Source organism: Schistocerca gregaria, chromosome 10, assembly GCF_023897955.1.
Source record: "Schistocerca gregaria isolate iqSchGreg1 chromosome 10, iqSchGreg1.2, whole genome shotgun sequence".
Classification (NCBI taxonomy): Eukaryota; Metazoa; Arthropoda; class Insecta; order Orthoptera; family Acrididae; genus Schistocerca; species Schistocerca gregaria.
In genome coordinates this window covers 147192351-147210728 of record NC_064929.1, presented here as the reverse complement: position 1 = coordinate 147210728, position 18378 = coordinate 147192351, and the positions used below count along the sequence as shown (strand labels likewise).

General features: G+C 42.6%; 1 protein-coding gene across 3 annotated transcripts in view; it reads left to right on the top strand.

The window, feature by feature from the left end:
• LOC126293524 (acetylcholine receptor subunit alpha-like) overlaps positions 1 to 18378 on the top strand; it is a 597900-nt gene that overhangs the window by 374809 nt on the left and 204713 nt on the right. For 2 of the 3 annotated variants that reach the window (XM_049986784.1, XM_049986783.1), the window contains exon 4: positions 783 to 963. The exons of the other annotated variant lie outside the window; for it this stretch is intronic. In XM_049986784.1, the coding sequence (XP_049842741.1) occupies positions 783 to 963 (181 nt within the window). The remainder of the gene's footprint in view (positions 1 to 782; positions 964 to 18378) is intronic. 3 annotated transcript variants of the gene reach the window in all.

The following is an 18378-nucleotide window of genomic DNA, read 5'->3' as shown; positions in this document are numbered from 1 at the left end:
TTTCAGGAGTGCTAGCTCTGCAAGCTTCACTCGAGAGCTTCTGTAAAGTTGGGAAGATAGGAGACGAGGTACTGGCAGAAGTAAAGCTGTGAGGACCGGGTGTGAGTAACGCTTCAGTAGCTCAAGCTCAGATGGTAGAGCACTTGCCCGCGAAAGACAAAAAGGTCTGGAGTTCGAGTCTCGGTAGGGCACACAGTTTTAATCTGCCAGGAAGTTTCAATTGTTTGTCTTGTCTCCGAGCGAGATAAACAGCTTAAAGTGTGTGGTGATTATTTTTGATTGGAACCATTCTCTGGTCACGTTGTGACGGGTCTTTTGTTTACATTTGACAGCCAGTTTTACATGCAGTCAAGATGTGATTGAGGATATTGGATGTAAGAGTGAAACTGATGTGAGGAGGTCGTCACTGGAGTGGATGTCGTAGTCGGCCGCATCACAGTCAGGACAGTAACAGTGCAGAATAGAAAAAATACTGGAATCCTTAACACTGATCCAGAGTGTGGTGTCTGACAGCACCAACCCCTTATAACCCAATGTCGGCAGCTGCCCCCCCCCCCCCCCTGTCGGTGTTTGCTTGAGCACATGCACATGGTGCAGTCGCGCCCCACATGGTCACTGTCCGCTACGCGCGCGCCCTCCGGCGGTCAACAGCTGAACTGCGGCGCAGGCTGGGTCGCACCGACCGACACTCGGCGTGGGCGGTGCGTGGGTGGTGCGTGGGCAGTGCGTGCTGCTACGTGTTGCGCGGCGCGGAACGCAGGCTGCAGGCGTGCCGCTTTCAGCGCCGACGGCAACTTCGAGGTGACGCTGGCGACCAAGGCGACCATCTACCACCAGGGCCTCGTCGAGTGGAAGCCGCCCGCCATCTACAAGTCCTCCTGCGAGATCGACGTCGAGTATTTCCCGTTTGACGAGCAGACGTGCGTGCTCAAATTCGGTAGTTGGACCTATGACGGGTTTAAGGTAAGCTCACTCTCCCACTCTCCTTCCTCTGGTCGATCTCCCTCCCCTCCTACCTCCCCCACCCCTCAGTTTTCTTTTCAGGTGACTGGGCTGTGCTCGCCAGTGGTACAGTTGCCAGTTTCCCCGTATTTAAAACAGCCTAATTTTGTAAACTTCCATTTGTGCTACACACAGGTCACCCCCAGCTCCACAGCGTCTTTTGCAGACAAAGCTCTTTCTTGAGATAAGTTTCCTTTAATTTACATCTATGGTCACTGTTGTGTACATAGTTCCGCGTAGTCAGCGCGTACACGACTTTCCCACTAGAGCGCACCCCGCTAAGCACAACAGCGCAGGTGCAGGCGCAGCGCTCGTGTCTCCGCACTACGAAATGGCGCTGCCATAGAGACAGACCAAATTCTGCTTCTGCCGATCTGCTTATTAATATGTAACGCAGCCAATGAGATTGCTACTAACGTAGAACCTTTTCTCCTCATGGATCACACTTGTGTAGTGATACATGAATGCGTGAGTTATTATAACGAGTGTACAGACCTCCAACTACTCTGTACCATTCAGTACAAGTTTCTGAATTAGTCTATATCAGTCGGTACGAGTTCAACATTTGTCTGTGCCAGTCTATAGCCAAGTTTCAGTCTGCACCTAATAAAATTACCATATTCCTGTACATAGCCATGAGGGTAAATGTATAGACACTTTCGTCGAGTATCAGAGATATATGTGAGAATAAGATTAACGTACCAATACCAAAGGAACTTCAGATTGTCAATTTTGGTCACCGTCAATCGGCTACGCTAAGCGTGCAAGTGGCACTTCTATCGTCTGACCTAACGGCAGAAGATAAACACGTCACGATAAGATCACGAGACATACTGATGACTCTCGCCTACTTCGTTAGAGTGAGAAGTCAAATAATCTGATGGTGTGTGTACTGAAGGTCTTACAGTACGCACACCAGTCACAAACTTTTTGTTAACAGGTTACCGGTTTCGGTCTTTACTGACCATCATCAGATCTGCAGCAAAAATGGGAAAAACACAAATACACTCGCAAACTGTACACAGCTTAAGAACAACACACAGACCACAATGAAAAGTGGTAATGACGAAATTCACATTTGTGCGCTTTAAATATGAAGAGGGATACCTGTTTCATAAAAATAAAGTCCTAATGCACTGCAGCCATAGTGGCATCGTCAAATGTTAAATACGGAATCAGCACCAGCATCGTCAAATACATGTAAATAACATCACATGCACGAGTCATGTTGTCAATAGCACTACTGTTTAAAACAAGCTGCCGTACTAAAGTCTGCATACACTAGTTTTCAATAATTAACTTAAACAGCAAAAATAAAGGCGGAACAATAATTGAAGTCTGCAATAAGCTTATAAAGTATAATAATCAGTACAGTAATAAAAAGCAATAAAAAGAAGAACACGACAAAAGTATCAATATGCTAGATAATGACGTAAATATTAAACACCTTAGAGAGTGCACCTGGTCTTTCTTGCGAGTCGGTAACATCTTGGCAGCATTAAACGATTCACCACAGCGGAATGTATTTATTTTCGTGCCTGTATACACGGAGATCCAACTTCCCCTACTGATGCCGTTTCATGCAACCCACAACATTACAGTCATAAACCATGTGCCCGATTTTCATAGTCTCTCACTCCCTACACGAAAACTATCAGCCCTAAATAAAAATTAAAAGCACCTTTTTGTAAGAAATTTAATGTAGTTTAATTTTGGACTGGGATACGTATTCACTAGAGTCTGTAGTTTCAAGTAGTTGAAGAAAATCTTAAGAAAGTGACCGCCATGTGCAATCCCCACTTTCACACTCAGCTCCCATCACACAGGACTTCCTGTATACTGTTCTTAGACAGACCTCCCTCCTACCATTGAACAAAAATTTGCGACTACACGCATTATTTTCCACGTTTGACCTGTTTTGGTCTTCACTGACTGGCCTTACCACCAGCTTAGTCGAGCACTTACAGATTGTAAAACTGACATTTGTGTAAATTTTACCCAACAGTTTTGCGAATTTTAACAGCATAAAATAAACAAGTATCTCGATGTATTTGGCAGGCATTCTGCCTACGAACAAAGTTTGTATTGTATGTTAACCGGGGATCTAGAAACGACAGAGAGGCTCCGTCCCCGCCGCGACCACAAGGGTCCACAACCCCACGACGACTACCGCAGTTCACTTCACCCCTCCGCCGCCCCACACCGAACCAAGGGTTATTGTGCGGTTCGGCCCCCGGTGGACCCCCAGGGAACGTCTCACACCAGACGAGTGTAACCCCTATGTTTCCGCGGTGGATTAATGGTGGTGTACACGTACGTCGAGAACTTGGTTGCGCACCAATCGCCGAGGCAGAATAACGGGAACCAGCCCGCATTCGCCGAGGCAGATGGAAAACCGCCTAAAAACCATCCACAGACCGACCAGCTCACTGGACCTCGACACAAATCCGCCGGGCAGATTCGTGCCAGGGACCAGGCGCTCCTTCCCACCCGGAAAGCGTGCGTTAGACCGCACGGCCAAACGGGTGGGCCAACATATATCACTTGCAAGGGTTCAGTTTCGATAGAATTTTCAACGTACTTAGTTTTAGCATAACATTCACAAAAGCCATTATTTTTTCATTGGCCTCATGGGCACATTTATATTAATAATGTTAACGAAGTAGCCGACCTCACTGGTAGCGTAATAGTCCAGTCAATGGAGTCCGAAGAAGGTAAAAATTTTTGTACAGTGTAAGGAGGGAGTGATATGCAAACACACAAAAATTCTTAACTGATGAGGAATGAGTGTGAGGGATGGAGGTGCATTTGATGGTACCTCTTGTACCTACTTTCCTGAATAACTCAAAACGGAAACGGAAACGTATCACAGTACTAAAATTACCTAGGCCTGCTCATTTTTTTCTGTAGCACTAAGAGTTTCAGCGTAGTGAGTGAGAAAATATGAAAACCTCGTGTGTGGTTGATGAAGGCTAGATAGGTCCTATAACATTGCGGGTTGCATACAACGAGATCGGTACGGGCAGCTAACTTACCGCGTAGATTATTTGGCAAGGCAAACTGCTTTCCTAGCCAGGCTGGCAGCAATATCACTTTTATACTTGAGAACGGAGGTCGGGAGGTGGTGGCGTCGCGAGACAGTATCGGTGTACACTCCCACACACAAATAGAGCACTGTCAAATGCTACATATGTTTGCACAACTGAGTGAAGTACTGTAACAACGAGAACATAAATAAGGTATAAAGTATATCTCACCTTCACAGCTCACAACACTTCACTGACAATGTCTGTAAAGGTACCTTCCCCCATGATGTCACTATTTTCCACTCCCATTTTTTTTCCATTCCCGTCTCTGTAGAATCTTCGTTTGCTGTTTCAGTGTCCATATACGGGTAGGATCCCAGCAATTGGCCACCGCATGACACTGGGAGCTATGAAAACAGTAAGAAGCCAGACAATATGTTCCTTTTACCTTGTTAATTTGTTCACAATTGAAGTAAATCTCAAGCTAGCTTTGTCAGTTCACTTTTCTAAAATATACTGAGATATTATTGAACAGTTTCGCATAAACGTAAGGTAACAGTTTAGGTAAATAGTTTAGGTACTGGTAGGACTTCATCGCTGTTGAGCAGTATATTTTAAAAACAAAAAATATTACACCATACTTCACCAGATGATGACGTGTGTGACACTTGTCAAACCTTAATTGTTTCCAACACTGCAACAACGCTTGAAATTCGAGAACTTCCTGAACTAAAAATAAATGTATATACTGCTTGATTCAGCTGCCCCTACAAATGTCGTTTTATGCAACCCTCAGTATTGTAGGGCCTATGTCGTCTTCCAAAACCATACGTGAGGTTTTTATAGTCTGAGAATTTTTAACAATGTGCAGCCCTGTCAGCAACTGAACATGTAACACGTCAGCCTCAGTTGCAAATAGAAACCAAACTTTACCAAGGTTTCAGCCAAAATAATTTGGCCTTCTTCAGAAGCGAGTGACACTAAACTACTAAAGAAGACCAAATTATTTTGGCTGAAACCTGGGTAAAGTTAGGTTTCTATTTGCAACCGAGGCTGACGTGTTACATGCTTTTATAGTCTCTAGCTCGCTAAACGCGAACTATTAGCACCATAGAAGAAATTAACGGGATCTTTTTGTAAGAAATTTAATGTAGTTAAATATTTTGTTGTGATACATTTCAGCCGGAGGCCATGGTTTTCGATTTATTCAAGAAAAACGTACAAAAGTGACCGCTAAATATGCTTCCACCCTCACACACATCCTTCATCAGTCAGAATTTTCAATATGTTGTTCGTGGCACTCCCTCCTTCGACTAAACAAAAATTTCCGACTACACGAGTTATTCCCAACATTCGATCTCTTTGATCTCTGTTGATTGGACTATTACGCCATCAGCACAGTGGGCTATTTCGTTAACATTTTCAGTCTAAACGTGCACATAAGGGTAATGAAAGATAAAGGACTTGTGAGCGTTACGCTGAAACTAATTACGTTGATAATTCGATCCAAACTTAAGCATATCAAGCACAGTAGGTTCGTAGTCAGAAAGCTTGCCGAATACAACGAAATATTTATTTCATGCTGTTAAAAATCACAAAATTGTTAGGTAACATATACACAAATCTCAATTTTACAATGTATAAGTGATCGACGAAGCCAATGGTGTAATAAGGTCAGACAGCGAATACCAAAAAAAGGTCGAATGTGGGAAATAATTCGCGTAGTCGCAAATTTTTGTACACTGGTGAGAGGGAGTGCCACGAACAACATACTATAAATGCAGACTGGTTAGGGCCAAGTTTGGGAGTGAGGGTGCATGTGGAGATATCTTTTGAACTTTTTCATTGAATAACTCGAAACTATGGCCTCTAGCAAAAATATATCCCAGTATAGAATTAATGTACATTAAATTTCGTTCAAAAAAGATCCCGTTAATTTTTCTCTGGTGCAAACCGTGCGCGCATAGTGTGCGAGAGAATATGAAAATTTTGCACGTGGTGGTTTTTGAACGCTAGATACAGAATTGTGGATTGCATGCAACGACATCGGGAGGAACAGCTGATTCACCCTATACCTGCTTGATTACTTGCAGGAAGCCCCATTTGCTCGAAAGATACACCCTGTAATATGATATAACTCGCTGCTCTGGTGCCTTATACTCGTGCACCTGATAATTAGTGTTTTACCTTTTTTGCATTTGCATTAACAATCAATTCTGAGCCCCTTGGTAAGTTTTCTACAGCACCGTCCATCCAGCTTCGCTGGGTGCTAACTGTACTGAGTATTCCTGCTAGCTGCATGCAGTCTGTCACCATCTATCTCCGGACCTCCTCATGTTTCTGGGATACGAACATGTTGCAGATCGTTTTCTCTTATTTTGAACCATAAATTCCAGAATCTCTCGGTTAACCAATCAGGGTCCAATCTTTAGATCTACATATGGCCACAGAACAGGAGTCTTGTTTTTATTACTGGTGATTTCTTTGTTCTCATGTGCTTCGTTAAGTCGTAAATCTGTCTGTCCATCGAGTCATCTGTTGCCAAAATTATTAACTAGATGACTGGTCGATTACTACTCATAGTTAAAGTCTCCAATACACATAATTTTTCTGGTTTCATTATCAAGAAAGAATGTGTAAACTTGCCGAAGAGCTAAGTCCCTTATTAAAGTAAAAATTTTATTTGTCAGAAGGTAGAATTCAAATAGCTCTGAGTACTATTGGACTCAACTTCTGAGGTCATTAGTCACCTAGAACTTAGAACTAGTTAAACCTAACTAACCTAAAGACATCACACACATCCATGCCCGAGGCAGGATTCAAACACACGACCGTAGCGGTCTCGCGGTTCCAGACTGCAGCGCCTAGAACCGCACGGTCACTTCGGCCGGCGAAGGTAGACTCAGCGTGACTTTTAGGCCCAGTCATTGATTATTTCCTGTTCTAGTCCAGTCTTGATCACTTCAGGTAATTAAATTGTGTGACCCATACAACCTTTCCATTGTCTGTGCTCATCGATTTTGGCTTTTAAGAAGTGATCTATAGACGGTTAGCGAGACATTACTAGCTACAAAAAATATATTTTCTGATCTCCTGATTCGTAATTAATGTTATGGAATATAAATTACATCTTTTCATCTCAAAACAAGCTAATAAATGATTGAATCAGGCACACACCGGTATCGTTCACTTCATAATATATCGCTATTGAAGATTTCATTATTTGGTATCACATCTAGAAAAGTGTGGTACATCTGTAAGCATGACATAACACGTACTTTCCAAAGACGAATAGACTCGGGGAAGTATTGCTAGTTTAATTACAGGAATGTATAGCCCGTGTGAAAGAGTAACAAAAAATTTAGTCAGTTTAAAAATGAGTGTTTGAAAAAATGTATAATTTCGCAATGTCGATTTCATTAAAATTTAATGAAATTATGTTCCATGACGACTCTGAGGCATTTCTACTGGCGCTGCCCCAGTAAGATGAGAGATATGAGGGAGGGTACTGGAACATACTCGAATGGAACAGGACAGAATGCCGCTAATACCAGCACACACTACCCTCTGCCATGCAGTGTACAAGCTGTTAAAAAAAAGTATTCCATATTAATATAATTTCCAGAACTAGTGCGGCCACCTGCCATCTGTGGGTGATTATGGCACGTTGAGGTCGAACACAGGATGTGGACACATTAATGTGACTGACCTTTCTGATTTATGAACAGAAAAACTGTGCCAGAATGGTGTAAAGAGATATTACACCTTCTCTACAGTAGAAGCCGAACTCATGGAAGATCAGTTTGGATTCCGTAGAAATATTGGAACACGTAACACAATACTGACCTTACAACTTATCTTAGAAGAAAGATTAGGGAAAGGCAAACCTACGTTTCTAGCATTTGTAGACTTGAAGCTTTTGACAATGTTGACTGGAATACTCTCTTTCAAATTCTAAAGGTGGCAGGGGTAAAATACAGGGAGCGAAAGGCTACAATTTGTACAGGAACCAAATGGCAGTTATAAGAGTAGAGGGACATGAAACGGAAGCAGCGGTTGGGAAGGGAGTGAGACAGGGTTGTAGCCTGTCCCCAATGCTATTCAATCTGTATATTGAGCAAGCAGTAAAGGAAACAAAAGAAAAATTTGGAGTAGGTATTAAAATCCAGGGAGAAGAAATAAAAACTTTGAGGTTCGCTGATGACATTGTAATTTTGTCAGAGACAGCAAAGGACTTCGAAGGGCAGTTGAACAGAATGGATAGTGTCTTGAAAGGAGGATATAAGATGAACACCATCAAAAGCAAAACGAGGATAATGGAATGTAGTCAAATTAAGTCGGGTGATGCTGAGGGAATTACATTAGGAAATGACACACTTAAAGTAGTAAAGGAGTTGTGTTATTTGGAGAGCAAGATAACTGATGATGATCGAAGTAGAGGGGGTATAAAATGTAGACTGGCAATGGCAAGGAAAGCGTTTCTGAAGAAGAGAAATTTGTAAACATCGAGTATAGATTTAAGTGTCATGAAGTCGTTTCTGAAAGTATTTGTATGGATGGAAATGAAACATGGACGATAAATAGTTTGGGCAAGAAGAGAATAGAAGCTTTCGAAATGTGGTGCTACAGAAGAATGCTGAAGATTAGATTGGTAGATCACATAACTAATGAGGAGGTATTGAACAGAATTGGGGAGAAGAGGAATTTGTGGCACAACTTGACTAGAAGAAGGGACCGGTTGGTAGGAGATGTTCTGAGGGATCAAGGGATCACAAATCTAGCATTGGAGAGCAGCTTCGAGGGTAAAAACAGTTGATGCTGGTACCAAAGTAGTTTAGGAATTAAACTACAAAATACTTCAATAAATATTATTGTCTCGCCAAATCAGATTAATGTTGAGAGAATTATGTAAGAAACAAACTCACTAAAGTGGTTGATGAATTTTACCATACGGGCAGATAAATACGAGTAACTGATGACTGGCAAAGCAGAGTGGATATAAAAAATGTAGACTGGCAATCAAATATGTTATTTTTCTTTTGGGAAGTCTTCTGGGCGTATTTCGAGTGTAGCCTTATATGGAAGTAAAATGGGGCTGAGGAACAGTGCAGTCAAAGAGAACAGAAGCTTTCGAAATGTGATGCTACAGAAAAATGTTGAAATCAGCGTGGGTAAATTGGATAACTAAAGAAAAGGTAGCACATTGAGCAGGGAAGGAGATGAATTGTTCACACAATGTCGCTGAAAGAAGTAATGGGTTGAAAGGACATGTTCTAGAGCATCAAAGAATCGTCAGTTTTGGGACAGAGGAAGGTACAGGGGAGTAAACTGTGCAGAAGAAGACAGTGGTAAGCAGAATTGAGTAGAGATGTACGCTGTAACAGTCTCAAAAAAAAGCACAGTGCTCCAGTTTACCAAATATTCTGTTAGTCCACTAGACAGCAAGAAAACCATCGGTAGTACTGCAAATGGCTTCTACATTTGCCGCAAAGGATGCTGGGAACGTGAGCCATGCGCATTACAGTAGAAGCGCAATATTTAAAATAAGATGTCGAGAAGCGATCCTCAGTTAACGCGTACCGCTGATGCTTTGAAAGGGAGTCAGAATTAAAGCCATGACGCCCAGCCTTCATTTACCGGTTATTGCCGGCAGTGGCTGTGAAATCCCCCCTTAATGGCGGACTGTTGCACAGCCGACTGCAGCAGCGCCAGTTGCCGCGGCGGCCGCTAGGGGCGCGCGCGTCGCTGCTCCGGAAGCACAATGGCGCGCGATATGGCGCCTCTTATGAAGGCGAGCCCCGGAACAAAAACCACGGCGCCATCTCCCGCGGTTCTATTCACGGCTTTTATTCCCATTTTTAAAGCTCAGCCCGCTGCGTCCATACGTTTTATGTACAATGTCCTGAGAGCGGACTGGCTTCCACATCCCATCGCCGTTATTGCGAGACTCGCTTCGTGTTTACCTCAGTCCACAAGTGCCTTCTTTTACGGACCACACGGTTCACATCATGGACAATGATATGAGCAACCAGAGTTCCGTAATGACACTGCTCACACTCCTCAACTTAACTTTCAGAATAAAAGGCTCTGTTCGACAAGTGAGAGTTTTGATAATGAAATAGTTTCAAAATTAATTCTATTTTATTTAGTATCCACATGATTACATGGCGTTGCAATTTTTAAACCATATCAAGAGTTAAAGATCTCTGTCAGTGTTGACAGAAACCATTATAATGGCATTTTTGATTGCACTGATAAAGAACCCAAATCAGACTGATGGTTCTAATGTGGCAGACAAAATCTGTAAGAAACATAAATATTTTTATGCAAATTACATCTTGGGATTTTTCCTCACACTAATAATGAATTTTGTATAAACTCTGTAAAAGTTTGGATAATAGCAGCTAAATTCTTTAAATGAGGAAATTTGTCACATGTTTTACCGATCATTTGATAGTCAAATATCAAAAATAAAGAGTAATCTTCATTTTCGTCAGATTTAGCTGAAAATGCTGAATTTAAGCTTTGTTTTAAATAGACTGAAGGATAGAACGCCTTTTACAGCCTCTGAAGCATCTGATTGAACTGTGTCTGATGGTTTAGGTGAATTGTAATACAATGAGGATTATAACCTCGCAGTTCATACTTCAGTTTCATTTTGAGATGAAACTGATGAGCTCCTTCCCATTTTCGCAATAACAAGAATGGATACTTCATAATTCTGCCCCTCTTCAAACAACTTCAAAATTGAAACATTGATACCATCACCCAAAATTTGGCATTCAGCTTACTAAACATGCTTGTACTGATTTCCATTGTCTATTTCTTTACTGTGTAGGACATTTTCGCTAACAGTTTACTTGAAAGGCGACTTTGCAGCAACACAATAATATGTCTTTGTCACCGTGACTGTGACAGTATGGGAATCCAGAAATTAATATTTATGTTTAGTTTTTATTCCGTATAGTTATACTATATTTCACGTTTATAAATATTTGATATCTAAGTCTCTCGTCATTCATTTACTCTATTTAATATTTGTACAAAACAAAATATGTTGAAAAGAATTTTCGTGTTTGCATGATTATAATGCGGATACCGATTAATGCCCTGCTTGTATAAATAAGGCCTAAATCGTACACTTTTTAATCGACTTTCTTTAAATGCCCAAACAGCAACATATTGCACTTGGTATTACTAGTATTGCCTTTTACCAAAACAACTACTAGTCAAGTTTTACAGGTGTTTCACGAAGGAAATACTACATCCTTTATTGTACAATACGAAATGTAATTAAATGTCGTGGAGTACATAACTTGGTTCTCACTGTCATAATTTTTCGATGTAAGTGTCATTAAAAAAATTTGAACATATAATGAAAGAATTAACAAGTAGTAAATATCTCTTCATTATACTGTTTTTTATTTGCAGTGTTACATTTACACGATCAAGATTTCGGCTTTAAAGTGTTCTAATGTCATATAGTGCCTAAGATGGCATACTGTCGTATTTTAAATACACTATTAGACACATTGTCTAAGGGTCTTCCGACCCATTTAGTTAATTCTGGTTGTAATTAAATATAAATTTATGTATGAACTTGTTCTCTTATCAATGTTTTTAAGCGGTCTTAACATCGATTCAATCAGTCCTTTATTTTTTATCCAACGAAGACAAATAAGCGGATAATAAACGAGGAACAGAGTAAGGCCACGTTTTTGAAAAATATATCTGCATTTTCGTTCTTTTAATTAGTTTTATTTCGTGGAGTCACGGTAGCAGCACTAATCAGTATGACTGACCAATAATAGTTCTTATTTGCTATTAGGTCTAAAGAAGATTTAAGAATTGACGACTTTATATCGGGGGATGAATATCGTTTTGCAAACTTTTAAACACGTTTCCATGGCCTGTTATATTAGACGCGAATTTTTCGCGATGTTTACTGGGTAAAGCTTGAGTATTAATTACGCTAAAAGTACCACAACGACATTAATTTGTTAAGCTATAGTGCAGACAGTACATTGCAGTGTGACTGTCTACATGCTTTACTGCACGATAACCCTTTTCTAATGACGAAATGTAAAGGAAACAAGTTTTAATTCTTGCTAATGTAAAAGTTATTCCATATTTACAGTAGGTCAGAAAGCATTTACCAAGACAGTAAACGGATATCAAATTTTAAACACTCTCTTTTTCTATCAAATCATTCACTACTGGCTATTAAAATTGCTACCCCCCGAAACGACGTGCTACAGACGCGAAATATCACCGACAGGAAGAAGATGCTGTGATATGCAAATGATTAGCTTTTCAGAGCATTCACAGAAGGGTGGCGCCGGTGGCGACACCTACAACGTGCTGACATGAGGAAAGTTTCCAACCGATCTCTCATAAACAAACAGCAGTTGACCGGCGTTGCCTGGTGAAACGTTGTTGTGATGCCTCGTGTAAGGAGGAAAAATGCGTACCATCAGGTTTCCGTCGGACTGTAGCCTATCGCGAAAGCGGTTTATCGTATCGCGACATTGCTGCTCGCGTTGGTCGAGATCCAATTACTGTTAGCAGAATATGGAATCGGTGGGTTCAGGAGGGTAATACGGAACGCCATGTTGGATCCCAACGGCCTCGTATCACTAGCAGTCCAGATGACAGGCACCTTATCCGCATGGCTGTAACGGATCGTGCAGCCACGCCTGGATCCCTGAGTAAACAGACAAAACAACAACCACTGTACGAAGAGTTCGACGACGTTTGCGGCAGCATGGACTATCAGCTCGGAGACCGTGGCTGCGGTTACCCTTGACGCTGCATCACAAACAAGAGCGCCTGCGTTAGTGTACTCAACGACAAACCTTGGTGCACGAATGGCAAAACGTCATTTCTTCCGATGATTCCAGGATCTGTTTACAGCACAATGATAGTCGCATCCGTGTTTGGCGACGTCGCGGTGAACGTACATTGGAAGCGTGTAATCGTCATCGCCATACTGGAATATCATCCGGCGTGATGGTATGGGGAGCCATTGGTCACACGTCTCGGTCACCTCTTGTTCGCATTGACGTTACATTTCAGATGTGTTACGACCAGTGGCTCTACCCTTCATTCCATCCCTGCGAATTCCTACATATCAGCAGTATAATGCTCGACCGTATGTTGCGGGTCCTGCACGGGCCTTTCTGGATACAGAAAATGTTCCACTGCTGCCCTGGGCACCACATTCTCCAGATCTCTCACCAATTGCAAACGTCTGGTCAACGGTGGCCGAGCAACTGGCTCATCACAATACGCCAGTCACTACTCTTGATGAACTGTGGTATCGTGTTGAAGCTGCATGGGCAGGTGTACCTGTACACGTCATCCAAGCTCTGTTTGACTCAATGCACAGGCGTATCAAGGCCGTTATTACGGCCAGAGGTTGTCGTTCTGGGTACCGATTTCTCAGGATCTATGCGCCCAAATTGCGTGAAAATGTAATTACATGTCAGTTCGAATGTAATACACTTTTCCAATGAAAACCATGTTATCATCTGCATTTCTTCTTGGTGTAACAATTTTAATGGCCAGTGGTGTATTTCTCAACTGAAAAATCTTGTAATTTTGCTTCCAGCCTATTAGGTTATTAGTTGACGTCGTCGAAGTGATCAAAAAGTTTCCCTTCAAAGATCGTACAGTCCAGAATCGGTATGCTGATCAGTCAGAATAACCCGGAGCACTGAATGAGCCATCCCATCGATAGTCCAGGTTGACGATACTAGTTTCGTAAAACCCCACGTCCTTAGCTGCCTGCTACTTGTCCGACAGGAGTCGTCAACCCTTCGAGACCTTTTATGCGTGACTAAAGGTATGTTAACCGTATGGGGAGCGATAAGGACTACAGGGCTGGTGTTCAAGTGTCTCCTACGTGCGTTTAGCGCAACTTTTCCTTCACGACATCTGCAATATGGGAACCAGTGTTACCATAAAATGGCAGCACCCCCTCTCGCACGGAACTTTGCGCACCATTCCACAACAGTGCTATCCCATACACATTCTCCATTCGCCGATGGGTGCCTACCTGTCTTTCTTCTTCGGTAGCCAAGAAAGGAATAACAGCACGTTGGTCCTGTTTCGACACATTTGGTAATGCTGTTGCTGTTGTGGTCTTCAGTCCAGAGGCTGGTTTGATGCAGCTCTCCATGCTACTCTATCCTGTGCAAGCTGCTTCAACTCCCAGTACCTACTGCAACCTACATCCTTCTGAATCTGTTTAGTGTATTCATCTCATGGTCTCCCTCTACGATTTTTACCCACCACGCTGCCCTCCAATACTAAATTGGTGATGCCTTGATGCCTCAGAACATGTCCTACCAACCGATGCCTTCTTCTAGTCAAGTTGTGCCACAAACTCCTCTTCTCCCTCATTCTGGTCTGTACCCCCTAATTAGTTATGTGATCTATCCATCTAACCTTCATCATTCTTCTGTAGCACCACATTTCGAAATCTTCTATCCTCTTCGTGTCCCAACTATTTATCGTTCATGTTTCACTTCCATTCGAAAAAAAAAAAAATGGTGCAATGGCTCTGAGCACTATGGGACTTAACTTCTGTGTTCATCAATCCCCTATAACTTAGAACTAATTAAACCTAACTAACCTAAGGACACCACTCACATCCATACCCGAGGCAGGATTCGAACCTGCGACCGTGGCGGTCGCGCGATTCCAGACTGTAGCGCCTAGAACCGCTCGGCCACCCCGGCCGGCACAGGTTCGAATCCGACCTAGGACATGAATGTGTGTGACGTCCTTAGGTTAGCTAGGTTTAAATAGTTCTGAATTCTAAGGGACTCATGACCTCAGATGTTAAGTCCCATACTGCTCAGAGCCATTTGAACAAATTTGAAAAATAATTTTCAAAATCATTCGGGTAAGGAATACAAACTTCAAAACACTTCCAGAAATTCCAGCACACAACCATCTGTATATGGAGAATTCACATTAACCATTACATTCTGTGTAGACCCACCATTTTCAGAGCTGTAGAGCAGGAGTAATCATTCTATTTTAGCTACCGTCCACTTTTGTATCTGTGTCAGTAGTAAAATTTTCTAAACTCCTGCCGGTCCCACTATAATGACGATTTATGAAGTAAGGAAGCAACTTCACAAAATTTTAACGCAGAATCGCAAACATACTGGGTGATCAAAAAGTATGTATAAATTTGAAAACTTAAGAAACCACGGAATAATGTAAGTAGAGAGGTAAAATTGACACACATGCTCGGAATGACATGGGGTTTTGTTAGAACACACACACACACACACACACACACACACACACACATATATATATATATATATATATATATATATATATATATATATATATATTGCTAGACGCATGAAAGATCTCTTGCGCGCGTCGTTTGTGATGATCGTGTGCTCAGCCGCCACTTTCATCATGCTTGGCCTCCCAGGTCCCCCATATTATTGGCTTTTGGGTTACCTGAAGTCGCAAGTGTATCGTGATCGACCGGCATCTCTAGGGATGCTGAAAGCCAATGAAAGCCAACATCCGACACCAATGCCTCACCATAACTCCGGACATGGTTTACAGTGCTGTTCATAACATTAGTCCTCGACTACAACTACTGTTGAGGAATGATGGTGGACATATTGAGCATTTCCTGTAAAGAACATTATCTTTGCTTTGTCTTACTTTGTTATGCTAATTATTGCTATTCTAATCAGATGAAGCGTCACCTGTCGGACATTTCTTGAACTTTTGTATTTTTTTTTTTTTTTTTTTGTTCTAATAAAGCCCCATGTCATTCCAAGCATGTGTGTCAATTGGTACCTCTCTGTCTCCACTATTCCGTGATTTACTCAGTTTTCAAATTTATACTGACTTTTTGATTAGCCGGTGTAATAATAAGTACTTACGAAAAGTTTCATGACAAAATTTTATGAAAACTAATGAAAATGATTTTGAAATCCATACCACCTGCCACGCAGCACTAAAGCATGAATGCCTAGAAATGGGCGATAGAAACCAGGTTCACTGTCACTGCTTTAGAGCATCATGCGAAGTTAACTATTCTTTTTATCAATTACTTGCAAATGTGGGTGCATGAGTCGGAATGGCTACAGGGTGTGATACCTTGCACCCTAATCTACACAACCGCATAGATGGTTTCAAAAAGTCAGCCCCAGTCATAGAGAACTCTCTTTGTAACGAAAAGAACAACAACAAGCATGTACAGAGGTTTAACTCGCCTCGTCGCCAGTGCTGCCAACGTGCCTGCCTCGTTGTGGTTCACAGCTGACAACGTCCGTGTTATCGCCGCATCGGCAATCACAGCCCTCAACACAGGGTCCCGAATTCCTGCTCCGTCAAATCCGGCCGCTTGCCAGTAAGCGGGGATTTCTGCCCCCTCCTCCCCCACGTTCCCCCGCGCTGACACACACACACACACACACACACACACACACACACACACACACAGAGACGTAATCCCGCCGCCTATCGGGCAGTTTAGTTCACAGCGGAATCTGCGCTCGCTGTCCACACCCGATCTCTACCCATTGCCATCCACCCCCCCCCCCCCCCCCCCCCGCGACAGTCAGCGCATTCCACATCCAATAACACTCCCCCCCCTCCCCCCCCTCTACCTCCTGCCAGCTATCCGGGGCATGTTTTCCTTCTCCTGTTGGCACAAGACGTGGAGAAGGCAGACCCGTTTCCTATCATATAGCTTCTCGGCAAACGAAAAGACACACACAAAGCTTGATGGAACCATAGGCGCGTTTCATCTGTTAAAGTAGCACGTATGCGGGAATAACTAATTTTCATAACTTTATATACAGGGTGTTACAAAAAGGTACGGCTAAACTTTAAGGAAACATTCCTCACACACAAATAAAGAAAAGATGTTATGTTGACATGTGTCCGGAAACGCTTAATTTCCATAATAGAGCTCATTTTAGTATCGCAAGTATGTGCTGTACTTCTTCGATTCACCACCGATTGAAGGAATGTAATGTTGACTTCGGTGCTTATGTTGACATGCGACTCATTGCTCTACAGTACCAGCATCAAGCACATCAGTACGTAGCATCAACAGGTTAGTGTTCATCACGAACGTGGTTTTACAGTCAGTGCAATGTTTACAAATGCGGAGTTGGCAGATGCCCATTTGATGTATGGATTAGCAAGGGGCAATAGCCGTGGCGCTGTATGTTTGTATCGAGACAGATTTCCAGAACGAAGGTGTCCCGACAGGAAGACGTTCGAAGCAATTCATCTGCGTCTGAGAGAGCACGGAATATTCCAGCCTATGACTCGCGACTGGGGAAGACCTAGAACGACGAGGACACCTGCAATGGACGAGGCGATTCTTCGTGCAGTTGACGATAACCCTAATGTCAGCGTCAGAGAAGTTGCTGCTGTACAAGGTAACGTTGACCACGTCACTGTATGGAGAGTGCTACGGGAGAACCAGTTGTTTCCGTACCATGTACAGCGTGTGCAGGCACTATCAGCAGCTGATTGGCCTCCACGGGTACACTTCTGCGAATGGTTCATCCAACAATGTGTCAATCCTCATTTCAGTGCAAACGTTCTCTTTACGGATGAGACTTCATTCCAACGTGATGAAATTGTAAATATTCACAATCAACATGTGTGTGCTGACGCGAATCTGTACGCAATTGTGCAATCACGTCATCAACACAGCTTTTATGTGAACGTTTGGGCAAGCATTGTTGGTGATGTCTTGATTGGGCCCCATGTTCTTCCACCTACGCTCAATGGAGCACGTTATCATGATTTCATACGGGATACTCAACCTGTGCTGCTACAACATATGCCTGTACAAGTACGACACAACATGTGGTTCATGCACGATGGAACTCCTGCACATTTCAGTCGAAGTGTTCGTACGATTCTCAACAACAAATTTGGTGACCGATGGATTGGTAGAGGGGGACCAATTCCATGGCCTCCACGCTCTCCTGACCTCAACCCTCTTGACTTCCATTTATGGGGGCATTTGAAAGCTCTTGTCTACGCAACCCCGGTATCAAATTTAGAGACTCTTCGTGCTCGTAATGTGGACGGCTGTGATACAATACGCCATTCTCCAGGGCTGCATCAGCGCATCAGGGATTCCATGTGACGGAGGGTGGATGCATGTATCCTCGCTAACGGAGCACATTTTGAACATTTCCTGTAACAAAGTGTTTGAAGCCACGCTGGTACGTTCTGTTGCTGTGTGTTTCCATTCCATGATTAATGTGATTTGAAGAGAAGTAATAAAATGAGCTGTAACATGGAGAGTAAGCGTTTCCGGACACATGTTCACATAACA